Source organism: Pteropus medius, unplaced genomic scaffold (assembly GCF_902729225.1).
Source record: "Pteropus medius unplaced genomic scaffold, Ma_sr-lr_union100, whole genome shotgun sequence".
Taxonomy (NCBI): Eukaryota; Metazoa; Chordata; class Mammalia; order Chiroptera; family Pteropodidae; genus Pteropus; species Pteropus medius.
Window position 1 is genome coordinate 1,311,349 of NW_024355990.1, and position 13,379 is coordinate 1,324,727.

Consider the following 13,379-nt stretch of genomic DNA (forward strand, 5'->3'; position numbering starts at 1 on the left):
AGGTCCAGCCTGTGGACTATGTGTCTTGCTGTCCTGGGGCTAACCAAGGTGGCCTCCGCCAGGGATCCTGGCACTGCGGCCCCTAGGAGGAGCTCGCCCTCAGGCTGTTGGCGTACCTGTTCTCAAAAGCCACCTGGCAATGCCTAACGGGAGTCTAAACACTAAACCAAGAGGTCTGCGGCCTCTGACCGGGCAATGCTCCTTCCAGAACTCTCCCTAGGGAAGTTGGAAGGCACGGGAAGCTCTGTACAGTGCAACACCCATCACGCTCAAGGCCAGCCCGCCTGACTCCCGGGCCCGCCCCGCCCTGCCGTGGGCCCCGCCTCGCCGTGGGCCCCGCCTCACCTTGGAGTGGTAGGCCGCAGAGCTCTTGGCCACGGCACACTGCTTCTCCACCAGGAAGCACAGCCTCCGCCGCTCCTCGGTGAGCGCCGTCCTGTAGCCGTCGGACACGTAGCTCTCCAGCTCGCCCTGCTTGCTGCTGATGGCGTCAATGTACTGGGGCGGGGGGAGGGGGCGCAGGTGAGCTGGTGACAGGGCAGCATCCAGTGATGCTGGGTGCTGCCTTGTGAGAGGCTGAAAAGCCACTGGGCGGACGTGGCAGCAGTCGTGTAGAGACAGACGGCCCAGCCAGCCCTGGACCGGGAAAGCGGTGAGCACCCGCCTCCCTCCCCGCCGCCAGGGCTCGGGGTGGCGGACCATGCAGCCCTAATACCCCAGCTCTGGCTCCAGCCATCCTCGCGTCAGGCCACCCCTGACGGACACACTCACGAAGGTTCTGTCAAATGAGAACCTCGAACCGACCGCTGATTTCCAGAAATGCAAAACCCGAGGAACAACGTCTCGACGTTGGGATCAAGGGACAGGAAGAGGGAGGGCGGGCCAGGGCTTGGTGGGGAGTTGGTATCCAGTATGGACAGAGGGTCAGCTTGGGGCGATGAATTCTGGAGTCAGAGAGTGGTGACGACTACACGACGTTACTGTACTTAATGCCCCCAACTTAAAACTGGTAAAAATGCTGTTTTAACAAAACTTTAAAAAGTCACAAAGAAGTGGCACAAGCAAACCCTGACCACAGGAGGGCACAGAACAGTGGCCCCAGCACTTTGACAGGCGAGCGGCGGGGAGGAAGGGGGGACCTGGTGGGAAGGTGCACGGAGGCCACTGAGGACGGTGTGACTACGGGCCCCGCCCACAGAGGCCGAGGACACCTCCCAGCCAGCCTGCTCGGCCAGGTGACCTGCTTTGGCCAATAGAATTTGATTAGAAGTTACGGCATGGCAGCCCCGTGCTTCTGGTGCCTCTGTCCACCAGAAGCACACATCCCCTGACCCTGCCGGCGATGACGCAGTGAGATCTGGTGGCCACGTGTGCCTGTGTGGCACCTCCCACCGGTCCTGGTCACAACCACCTAACACTACTGTGGCAGGGAACCAGGAGGGCTCGGCCAGCCCTGGGTGTTCGAGGGTGACTCATTCAGACTCAGACTACGAGGGAACAGGCAGCGTGCAGGAGACGCCACCCATCCGATGCTGGGGCACACTGGAATATTCGGATTGTGCAGGCTGGACACTTTGTGTAACCAAGTGCAGGCAGGCCCGTGGGCGGCCGCCGTGGGCAGGCAGCAGCAGTCCAGGTGCACTCCTGCTGGGGTCTGCAGAGCCCCCCTTCCCCCATGCATCTGTGCGCATGGCCTGCAGGGTCCCGGCTGCACTGGGGGATGGCCTCCCGCAGCCCGAGCAGGCTGTTCACGTGAGATGCAGACCACCGGCTGTGGCTTGGGATGCTGGGATGGCTGTCCAGGAGTGGCTTTTGCAGAACCCGCCCTCCCTGGAGCAGCCAGCTCTTTCTCTGGCAGGGGCAAGCCCAGGCCGCGAGGGGGCAGCCTCCCCGCATGACTCACGGGCCTCCCCCGCCGGCTCTGACTCAGCGTGCTGGGCGGCGCCAAGCCGGTGGGCGACTGGAGGGGGAGCACGGAGCAGGCTGTTCCTGCCACCGCCCTCACAGCAGGGGCGAGGACCAGCCTTCCGGGTGTGGGCATGTCCCCAACGCTGTCACCAGTGTGCTGCTCTGCCACAGTGAGCAAGCCACACCGTCCCAAGGCAGGACCTGCCCAGCCCTGTCACCAGCACTCAGGACCTGGCAGACCACCTACTTCCCACACTAAACTCCATCACCTCTCCCTGAGGGGTGCAACTAAAATGAGCCTCAAAATAGCTATCCTCCTCCCGGACCAAGGCCACGGCCTCAAGGAATAAGGTGCCAGTCACGGAGAGAAGTCTAGCACAGGCCAGAGGCCTCCGGGGTGGCGCTCTGGGCCAGTCCGCTCCGCTCCGCTGCGCCCCCTCCACGCCCCCCGCCCCCGTCTCTCTTGCCCAGCAGCTCAGAGAACTTCTCCTCTGGCTACAGAATGCGCCCTACTAGCGCCTCCTGCCCCTGCAGAACCTCCCCCGCACCCCAGCTCAAGGAAGCGGGGAGCAAGCCTGCAGATTCGGGGTGCCCTGGGGGCCTATGCAGAGCACAGTGAGCAAGGACTCATCCAATGTCAACTGAGGTGGAGAAGGACACCTGCTCAGGGCACCAGTCACACCCAAAACCCTGCTCGGACCCACGGAGGCCTGTGAGGGCAGGAGGGCGCCGGGCCAGGGGCTGGGACCGCCACACCCTCTGGAGACCTGGAAGGGGCAGGGCTCGCTCAGGACGAGGGGAAGGATGACAGCCACACACCGGGCGCCCGAGTCCTGGCTGTCAGCGACACCCGCCTTGACCGGAAGCCCTGGAAGGTCCCCTCCCCAGAGGACTGTCGGGGACACTGACTATACGGCTTTGCAGGCATACATCAGCCTTTGACAAGGACACCTCCTTGGTCCAACATGGGTTGGGCTTGGTGCCCAGGAGTCCCCAGGGGAGCACCCGCTGGAGATGCCCCTGTAAGGTTCTGGAAGGAGATGTTGGGGTTTAACTATGCCTCGCCCTGGGAAACACCAATCTGCCCGTCCTTGTGGTGTCTCACCACACCCCGCCCTCCCAGGGGGCTGCTCCAGACACCCCCAGCTCCAGCAGTGCCAAGTCTGGCGGATGGGTGGGGGGTGTGGGTGGTCTCAGATGAGCAGCCCAGAGCAGTGGCCTCCACACCAGCTGTCACATGAACGAGGACTCTGAAGAAGGAAAGGCCCAGCTTTGAGTGGTTACCCTAGGACAGTGGCATAAACTGGGACACAGGGCTCCCTGAGTGCACGCGCCCTGGGCACGCTACTGAGAACAGCTCCTTCCGAGCCTGGGCCCTCGGGCGCCCAGCTGCCTGCCCACGTTTCTGGGTTTCCAGGCTGCGGTCACGTCTCGTACCGCGGTGCTCCCACCCCCTGGGGCCCACTGGAGAGAAGCAGCGTGTGCCGAGCTGCGCTGGGCGCTGGCCTCGTTAGCAGGGTCCGCATTGTCCCGGCGGGGGAGGGCGTGGCGTGTTAAGATTTATTTCCATTTAATCAAATGAGCCCATGACCCGCGGGAGCGGCACAGGCCTCAAGTGGCACCCAGGACCTTTAGCAGAGAGCGCGGCTCTGGCAGGGGCCCTGGGGGCCACCGAGTGTCTCCCCCGCGACCTGCCGCCGGGGAGCGGGCAGATTCTCTCTCAGCTGCACCAGCTCTGAGAGGAAGGACCTAGGTGGAGACTGGGGAGGCCAACGCCTTCTACGCCTTCCACCCGGGTCCCACACCCAGCGCTGTGGACAGGCATTGCCCCAGCCGGCCAGGACCGGTGGCCGTCACTTCTGTCGAGGAATGGCGCTGTCCTGACCTCCTTTTCCAGGACGCCGACTCCCTGTGGGGAGGCCACAACTTCACCAGGCAGATCTTGGAAATCTAGGCCAAGCGAGGAGCTTCACCTTCAAGGGGGTGGAGGGGAGGACGGCCACTCCCGCGGGCTCCGGGCCACTTGGAGAGCAAGGACAGGGACACCCCAGAGTGGAGGAACATCTGAGCTCTCTGGGAAAGTGCAGAAGGCGACGGGCAGCCTGCCCACCTCCAATGACTTAGCAGCAGGTCCCTGCAAACGGCTGGGGGCCTGAGCCTGCCCCTGGTGCCCTGCCCCTCCCTGCCTCCGCCTGCTCCTCGCTCGCGGGTGCCATGGCGACGTGCAGAAACACCCAGCTGAAAGAATGTGAGCCCCACAGACTGCTCCCACTTAGTCACCCTAGGCTGAGCAGCCCTGTAATCCGAGAAGACAAAAGTGAGCAGAACATATGTCTCCACTTCCCTGCAAAGCAAGTGGTGACTCAGGGGTGGGGGAGGGGCGTCCGGGAACAAACTCGGTGCCTTTGATTCACCTCATCCGACATGGCCTCTGCGGCTTTCCCACGTCGCTGCCCCTTTGGGCCCCGCAGCTCACCACGGACAACAAATCCAGCAGCTGCCACAGGTAACTTACTCCACAGGACACGAGGGAGCCCCGCTGGCCGACGCACTGTGAGGGGCGGCGGGGGCCCAAGTGCGCCCCGTCGCTGAGGACCGGAGTCCAGGACCCAGGCCTGTGCCCCGTCCTGGCCTGATGGGCTGGCACTCGGCGAGGAACAAGGTTGGCCTGCGGTCAGCGGATCCTGGGTGAGGCTGCGGCCGTGGCCACGGTTCAGTGGATTAGGGGACTCTTAAAACCTCAAACACAGGAGCTGGGGGCTGGGGCTGAGCGGAGGATGACCACACACCCGGTCCGCAGACCCTGGCCGCTCAGAGGTACAAGAACACGTTGTGGGGAACACCTAGAAAGCTAGCGCCCCTAGGAAAGGCTCACAGCTGTCATTGGGATGGCGAGACCAACAGGCCGCAGCTGCCCTCACCCTGTCCCCGCACACCCGCACAGCGGCTTTCCGCACCTGCTGGCAGGTGTGTGCCCACGGCACCCCCACGCTCTGGAGGCCCAGGACGCAGCAAGGAGCCGCTCGTGTCCGCACCCCCAAACTGGATGCACCAACAAAGGCCCGAGGCCCACAGACCAAACCGTCTCCAAGGGCCAAAGAGACGGGTCTCAGCAAACCAAGGGCACCCCTGGAACAAAGGCTGGGTGGCCACCAGGGACTGTGTCACCCCGCAGGGCTCCATGCTGTTGGGGTCTGGGGTCTAAACCCTGTAGATTTCAGCGTCCTCACTCGGAAAACAGACGCCGCCTGACGTGGCAGCCCCATGGCTCTGCCCTCAAGAGCTCTCCCAGCCCGGGCACCACCCGTGGCCCCGCACACTCGAGGCGGGGGAGCTGTGGGTGTGGGGAGCTCCTTCCTGAACACCCTGTCCCATGGGCGGTGTCCCCAGGGGACCCTGAGTGTCCCAATGCCACCCGACAGGGGGACCCAGGCCTGACTTCTCATGCTTGTTTTTCCCAGTGAGATCTCGACGTCCTCGCGGTGTGGACACGGGCCTGTCCAGACTGCCTTCGTCACCGAGGCCGGTGACGGCAGCTGCACACAAGGCTCCTGCCACCAGCACGTCACCAAACGCTGTGCTAACGGACCAGCCTGCCCAGGGCGAGGGTCCGGCCTGTGCTCGCTCTTGTCCTAATCAGACCTGGGCCGGGGGGAGACAACTGGGACAAAAACAAGAGCAATCCCCCCAAGGCCCACAGGAGGTGCAGACAAGAGGGTTGCCCCAAACCCAGCCAGCTCTGCTCAGAACAGTAGCCTCGGTGCCGGCCATGCCCAGCACGGACCCGGCTGGAAGCCGCAGAGACCACGGCTGGCGGGGACACTGGCTGCTGGTCGGCCTGGCGTGAAGAACCCTGTGGTCAGGCCGTGGCCCGAGCACCAACACTGCACGCCTGTGGAGTGGGACACGGGCTCGGCAGACATCCCCAGGGACATGGGGACGGGGAGCCAGATGCCCTGTGCCCACACCCCACTGGGCACGGGGCGCGTCCCCCAGACACTGCGTCCACCGTGGCTGCCTCGGGGGCGAGCACATCCACTGGAGATGACCGGAGCTTTGGGGAGAGCCCTGGGCCGTGAGGGCAGCGCCCAGACCACCCCCTGCTTCTAAGGCAAAAGCCTCCGTCCTAGTTAGTGCCCCAAATGCCTCCAAGTGCTGGTTCCCCGACCTAGAATTAAAACCAACTCTCCCTGCAAAATCCCAAAACACAGTATCAGTCATTAGCAGTTCCTGCAAGTGGCCAGCTGTGACCCAGTCCCGCTCCACGGGAACCCACCAACGATGGACAGACAGACGGACAAACGCCATTCCTGGTCTCTCTCCCTCCCTCCCTGCAGCAGAGTCTGATCGACTTTACCCTCCACCCCCTTTGTCCCCTCATGGGCGGCGACCGGCACTCTGTGCAGCTCTGGCCACTGGCCCAGGTGCCCGGGCCTCCAGCAGTGCCCAGCAGCAGGGGCCTGGGGGGCAGCACGGGCGGACTCTCGCCACTCTGCCCGTGACTGTTCCTCTCTCACAAAGCCCAAATGGGAGGAGGGGGACAGCAGGAGGGCCAGGGGCTCCAGAGGGCACAAGGAGACCCCAGAGACCACTCCCATGAGCCTACCCACCTGTCCCGGGCTCTGAGCAAGCCCACATTGCACCCACGTGCTGGGGCGTCCTGACCTGAACACCCCACCCTAAGAGAGCAATGGTGTAGGCTCAGAGGGCCGAGAACGCCACCCCCTCTGCCAAGAAGCCTGCATCGGTGGCTGGAGGGCCCCCAGATGGGGGCCAGGAGCCGCCTCCACAAGCCCTTGCTGCTTACTGGGCTGCATAGTGGCCCAGGCCTCAAGAATGGTCTCTGGAAGACTAAAGGCCAGTGGCACAAACTGCTCAACCCCGAGGGGCTCCCAGGCCACTCCTGCCTCTTGGGATCATTACACACCTCCCGGTGGGCTCAGGACAGAGTCCCCGACAGGAGCACAAACGGGTCAGATGCGCCGCCCCCCCCCAAAGAGCACGGGCACATCTGCCCTTCCTACTCTTCAGGGTTGGGGACACCACTGAAGTCCCAGGTGACCCGCCAAGAAGCACACACAGGAGAGGCACAAAGAGCTCAAAGAAAGCCTGTCTAGTGGCCGCGACATCCTGCGGCTCCAAGAGCCACAAGGGGCAGCCCCAGGTGCAAGCGGCCTGGCTGCCGGGGCGGCTGCCCACCCAAGGCTGTCGGGGAGTCAGAAACACCCACCGGTCAGACCCGCCCTCTGCTTTCCTGAAATGACAACACGTCGTGTGGGCGCTGAGGGCACGTGTGGACTCTGACCCAGCCGGTCCCAGCAGCTCAGACATCTGGGAAAACTCGGCACGATAAAACCTCGAAGGTTAAGGGCCGGGCGAGGAGAGAAGGTGGCGGAGGCGCCTTGGGAGGGCGGCGGTGGGCAATGCCCGGAGCAGGCGGCAGCGCTTCCTGCCGGAGCTCAGAGCAGGGTGGGAAGTGGAAACACCCATCACAGCCGGAGAGACTGGGACTGAGACAGACGCTCGAGTTCACCGTGACCGCGGGGCCAGGAGGAGCAGAGCCGGGGCGGGGAGCAGCCGCTGTAAATCCTCGGAGGCCCCTCGTCGGAGCCCCAGGCACGGGGAGCGCCGGGCAGGGGCCCGCGCTGATGGGACCGGGCCTCACGCGCTTCCTTTCCAAGCGACGGGGCGCGCTGCTCTGGGCTCGCTCGTGAGTCACACGTGACTGTAGAGAACAGGTGTTCTGGGCCCAGTCTGCGTCCTAAACCCTCGCCCTACTAACTCACACAGGCGCTCGCGAGGCTGGGCGAGATGCTAAGCGCCATGATGCCAGGCTGGCCCCTCCTGCAGCCCCCAGGCCATCTGCCTCCCGCTGCGGGTGGCCACGAGGCCGCGCATGGGCAAGCACAGGTGACCAGAGTGAGTCTGGGTCTCTGAGGCTGGATGCACAGCGACAGGACGGAAGGACTCTGTGTGGGCTCTGCTCTTCTGGCAGAGGCCATGGCGGCAGGGCAGGGGGACCGCGGGGCCCCATCGGCCATCCCGCCCGCCCGCAGGGCCCACCTGCAGCTCCTTGTCCGAGTACTTCTGCGGGTTCTTGCTGCCCTGGCTCTTCTTGCGCAGCTTCTTCAGCTCGGCCTGGCACTTGTCCAGCGCGTCACCCTTGCTCCGCTGCTCCGTCTGGTACTTCTTCAGCGCCGCCTGAGACGCAGATGCCGCCGCGCATCAGCCCCCGAGCCCGGCGGCCCCGGCGCCCAGGCGAGGCCTCGCCCCTCCCGCCCCTGTGGACTCGCGTGCTGGGCACTGGCGGAGCCCGGCCCCCCGACTCCTCTCAGGCTGGGGGAGGCGTGACGGGGCAGCAGACGCAGAGAGAAGTTACAGCGGGTCGGAGGCAGCTTGCGCAGGTCCCACGGGGCGACAACGTCCCGCCACTGTCTTTACTAAAAGTGACCGAGAGGCGGGACAGTGGGAGCGGGCATACGGGTCCCCCGCGGGACTGCGTTCCATCGCAGACGGGCGCGAACGTCGGGGCCAGGGGCCCCACTAGATGGCACGCGCGTGGGAGGTGGAGGGTCCCAGCAGGGCCGGCAGCGCGGGCGGCACTTACGCTCAGGTACCTGGCGTCCAGCTCCACCTTCTGCTCCAGCTGTGCCAGCAGCTCGTTGTGGAAGGACTTCAGCTGGACCAAGAGAACGGGCGTCGGCTCCGGGCGCGGCTCGGGGCGCGCGGGGGGCGGGGGCAGGCGGCACCCCCGCATGCGAGGGACTCAGGGCAGGCAGGGGCTGTGGGAGTGGGCGCTAGACCCCCGGCCCTCCGCAGGCCCACACTGGGGGGCCGGGACTCACCATTTCCTCCAACTGGTTTTGAATCTGCCTGTGGACTTCGGCCATTTGGAAGAGGACATCTCCTGGAGAGGCAGGACGGCGGGAGGGGAGAGAGTTAGCCGGCCTGACCGCCGCCCCCATCACCCCCACTGGGGCCGAGGCGTGGGGCACCGGGGGCCCTGTGGCTGGGCCGTGGCCGGCAGGCAGAGGCGCACTGGGGGCCGGGGAGGGACGTGCTGCTTCTCCCGGTGACGCCACCAAGAGAAAACGGAAACTTCTATGACAAGGGATGTGGACCTCAAAGCTCGGTGTCCTTGGGGGTTCTGGGCAGGAGGGACCTCAAACGTCTGCATGAGAACTGAGGTTCATGACAAAAGCAACACACAGGAAGACCCCACGTTTGCGCGTTTCGAGCCTGCGCGAGCCCGTCTTCCCGGCACGCCCCACTCACAGCCAACAACCACCACTGGTCCCACTGGGGGCCTCGGTGACACCAGAGAGACCTAGCTCCCTTGAGAGTGGGTCACACAGGCAGGCAGGGAACCCCGATCCTGAGAGAGGCAGGAGAGGAGCCCCTCGGCCTGCGTGTCATCTCCAGGTCATGGGAACAAGGAAGAGACGCAGCCGGCAGTGGGCCCAGCGCACTTCTGGGAGGCCGGCACGTCTTGGCTCCGAACCCAGGGTGAGAGGCTGCCTGAGGCGGTGGCTCCCGGACCCGTGGGGCCGCTGGCTGGCGGGCAGGCAGCCCATCGGTGTGCCTTGGCCTGCCTAACGCCACCGAGGGCCTCGGGTCAACAGGGCAGCTCTCCCAGCCTTCCTCCGGGGGAGCAGGGCCTCAGGGACACTGGGCCTCCTTGGTGCTTCTGCAGGAAGCAGGGGAAGAAAGGAGGTGGCAGCACAGAGGTGTGACCATCGCACCTGGGGCCACTTCCAGCCTGGACACTGGGGTGCTTCTTCCCCGACACGGATGGCCGTTTCCTGTCCACAGAGGGAGGGGCTGGAACGGCCATCAGGGCGTGTTCACTTGATCAGTGAATATTTGCTGAGAGCCATTTTCAGTGGCAGGCACTGACCATGTGCTATGGGCAAATGAACCGGGAGGCCCGGCCCTGCCCTTGAAGGCAGTCGCTTCCTGGCAAATCCTGTCCTCGAGGTGCTGCCTGCATCACGACAAACCCCTCTGCTCACGACGGGGCTGCCTGGGGTCACGTGGCCGGAGGGTCCTTTGTTGGCAGCCACGAGCAGCATCCCTGGATCCCGCGTTCCTGAGTCCCCATGGGAGGCCCGAGGAGGACAGCGCTGCCCCCAGACCACTAATGAACGCATGGTGAACCCGTGCTGGGGTCACGTTCCCTTGAGGAAGCACAGCTGGGTCCTGGGGGAGGCCAGCTTTTCCCGGTCACCTGTCCACTCCATTAGCTGCTGATGCTGTGCTAGCCCCCGTGGCCACAGGCACGCAGAGTGCTGACCACAACCCGGTGTCCGGGCCTCCACCTGGCAGCACAGGGAGCCCACCAGCCCCGACACAGCAGCGAGACAGGCACCCAAGTGGCCGCCTCCAGGCCATCACGGGCACCCTGGGGAGCTCCTCTGGCCACCTGGGCGCCTGCCCACGGTCCAGCCCTGAGCTGCCCTCACTCGGCGTGCCGCCGGCTTTGCGTCAGAAGCACAGATTCCTGTCGAGGGAGGAGGGAGGAGGGAGGAGGGACGCCACGCTTCAGGAGCTCAGTCACCCGGCAGCTTCCTGCGGGCGGGGTGGTGCCGTCACCACGGTGGCCGACAGCCGCGGACGGGCCGAGTGGAGGCTGAGCAGCCCCAGCAGGAGAGACAGCCAGTCTCGCTCGGCCTCCCGGCCCCCACCCCACCCCCAGCACGTCCTGCTCGGTCGGACCCTCGGCGTCCAGAGGCCTGACCGGAGCGTCTGCGTTTTCTGTGTGCTGTGCGGACGGCAGGTTGCGTGAATGCTGTGGAAAGGCCGTGGCGACGCCGGGAGCCTCAGTCCCCCACGGACGCTGACGAGCGCGGGGGGCCCCTCCCCACAGGGTCCGCGCGGGGCAGGGCGGGGTGGTGGCAGCCTGGCCTTGTCTCCTGGGCTGTCCTGGGCTGTGCCCACTTCCGTTTGTCCCAGTGGCTCCCTTGCAGGCGAGGATGGGAACAGACCTTCTCATGCCACCTTCTGACCCATCCTCCGTAGCCCGTTTGTTCCCCGACACCTAGAACCACCGGGTCGAGCGCCCGGGAAGCTGGCTCGGCCCCACTTCTCTGGCCGCGTCAGACGGAGTCCTGTCAAGTTCCCAGACGGACATCCGGGCCGCGAGACCAGGAAGCCTCCGGGGCCTTGTCCGTGTTCTTGCGACGCGGGATCTTCCTGTGTCCGGGGCCCTGGATTGGCCTCGTGGGCACTGGCCTTGCACCCCCACTCTCTGCCCCCGGGGCCCTCACGAGGGGCATCGAAGCCGTGAATGAGACGGGAAGCGAGCAGCTGCCCCGGCCACGCACAGTCCAGCAGAGTCCCCGCGGGGGCAGTGCCCACACTGTCGGCCCTGCCCTTTAGGCCCCAGAAGTTTAAAGTTCACTGCCAAGATCAAACTAAAACACGGTTTCCTTAAAAACCTGCACAAACCAGTTCAGAACATTGGGAAATGCAGGCTCCAGAGAGGATTTCCTGGTGCCGGCAGGGCACGTGAGGACACCGCACGGGCTCTGTCCCCACCCCCGGAGCCCTACCCTCTGAGCTGGCCTGTCCGCAGCCCCAGAGCCGTGCTGTCGGCGGGCTGGGGACACGGCCAAGGCGCACGTGCTCCCCACGCTGCAAGCCGGTGGCTGCACAAACCGGCCCACAGTGGACGTTTCCACTGCGCTTCAGAAGCAGCTGCAGGAGGCCGAGGGCACAGGAAGCACACGGTGCCGTGAGACCAGGCCGTGCCCCGAACCAGGGCCCCGAAGAGCGTGAAAATCTCGGCCGTCAGCGACATCGCTGTCCTCTGACCCCGTACGTCCCGGTCTGGGACGACGGCTGAAGGTCCTGGGACCCCACCTCCTCCTTGGGCTCCGGGACCCCTCCCCTCCCGAGCTCAAAGGACAGCACGAGGCAGGGACACGGCCCCAGGCACACCCTGCCCAGAGCAGGACCTTCCTGCTGGCTCGTCAGTGCCAACGGCACGGCCCCTGGGCCCACAGGGGAAGCTAACCCCGAAAAGCCAGGTGTCAACAGCGGCTCCCACTCAGCCTTGCCAGAACAAAGGGGGACACCGGGTACCATAGAGAACAGCCCTGCCACATCCACCCGTGAGTCAGCAAACCCTGGAGCTGGGGGCCCGGCAGCGAGAGAGGGTTCGGGAGTAGAGACAGGGCGAAGGCAGCCAGGAGCAGGGACAGGAGACAGGCCACACAGGGGACAGACCCATCAAACACGAGGCTGAGCCTTCTTCAGCCCGCCCACCCAGTGTCTAGCCTTCGCGTTAAGAGGTCCACAGCGAGGCCCCTCCCTGCACACCTTCGGCTCTGGCCTTAAAATGTGTGGCGCCCCCAAGGACCTCAAACCGGCTTCGAATCTTCAGGTTAAGAGAGGGACGCCGTCCACATGGCCGCGCCGTCCACATGGCCGCGCCCTCCCAAGTGGAGGGGCCATGGCTGGGGCCGGCAGCACAGGTGCACACGCCGATGGGGGGGGAAGATGGGCTCAGTGTTCAGAGGACCCCAGAGGCCACAGGGAGCCACTGGCAGCGGCCGCGGGACTGTCTGCTGCTTCTCCGGGCCTGACCAGCACAGGTGCGGCCCCGCCTCCCGCTTGAACTCGACACGGCACCAGGCAGTCCCCTGAGGCACCAACGGCCCTGAGTGAACTGGTGGGAATGGCTCAGCCATCAAAGGGCCGCGAGTCACGGGCTTGCAGAGTCCAACCTGCTCTGTGGCTTAAAGGACACACAGCACATGCCCCTGCCGGCCCGAATGCCTGCCCTGCAGTGCGGCGAGGAGACCACCATGAATACCCGCCCGCCCGGCGCCGGGGTCCTGCACGGCGTTAGCCACATTCGCTTCAGCTCTGACACGCGCACAACACGCACGCACACACACACACATGCTTCCTTCCCTGAACCATTGGAGATTCAGCACCAAGCACAACAGCACGGTCCCCCTGCCTGACGCTCAGGCCGCACACGGTCCCGGGCGTCCCCGCACGCCCCCCGACGGCTCCCCTGCCCCAGGCCGCACACAGGTCTCCTGACGGTCAGTGCGTTTACGCACACGACGTTTCACGAGGGTCTGACGCCAACCACAGAGCGCGGGTCGCAAAGACCGACGTGCAGCGGCCCCGGAAGCGCTGCCCCCCAGTCTCTGACCTGGAGGGGCCCCTTGCGTGTTGCTTTCCCCGACATTGACGTTTTTTAGGATTAGGCTGGTTTTCATTGCTTTTTTTGGGTGAAAAAATAGTGTTCTCACAATCTGCAACTGACGTGACTAAGGAGGAGCTTGAATGCAGGGGGGCCGTGAAGAAGATGGGGGTCGGGGGCCTTGGGCCCTGGGGTTTGGCCACTGGCAGGCTGTTAGGGTGCAGGGCGGCCCACCCAAGGGCCCCTCCCTGGCCAGGATGCTGGACTCTGACCCCACGGGAGCCGCGATGGCCCCTCACAGGATTTGCAGTAA

The 13,379-nt window shown here is 65.2% G+C and overlaps 1 protein-coding gene across 3 annotated transcripts in view; it reads right to left on the reverse strand.

The window, feature by feature from the left end:
• BAIAP2 (BAR/IMD domain containing adaptor protein 2) overlaps nt 1-13,379 on the reverse strand; it is a 49,652-nt gene that overhangs the window by 12,433 nt on the left and 23,840 nt on the right. For all 3 annotated transcript variants that reach the window (XM_039859905.1, XM_039859904.1, XM_039859906.1), the window contains 4 exons: nt 8,754-8,815; nt 8,516-8,587; nt 7,972-8,109; nt 346-498 (listed from right to left, as the gene is read on the reverse strand). In XM_039859905.1, coding sequence (XP_039715839.1) covers nt 346-498; nt 7,972-8,109; nt 8,516-8,587; nt 8,754-8,815 — 425 coding nt within the window. The remainder of the gene's footprint in view (nt 1-345; nt 499-7,971; nt 8,110-8,515; nt 8,588-8,753; nt 8,816-13,379) is intronic.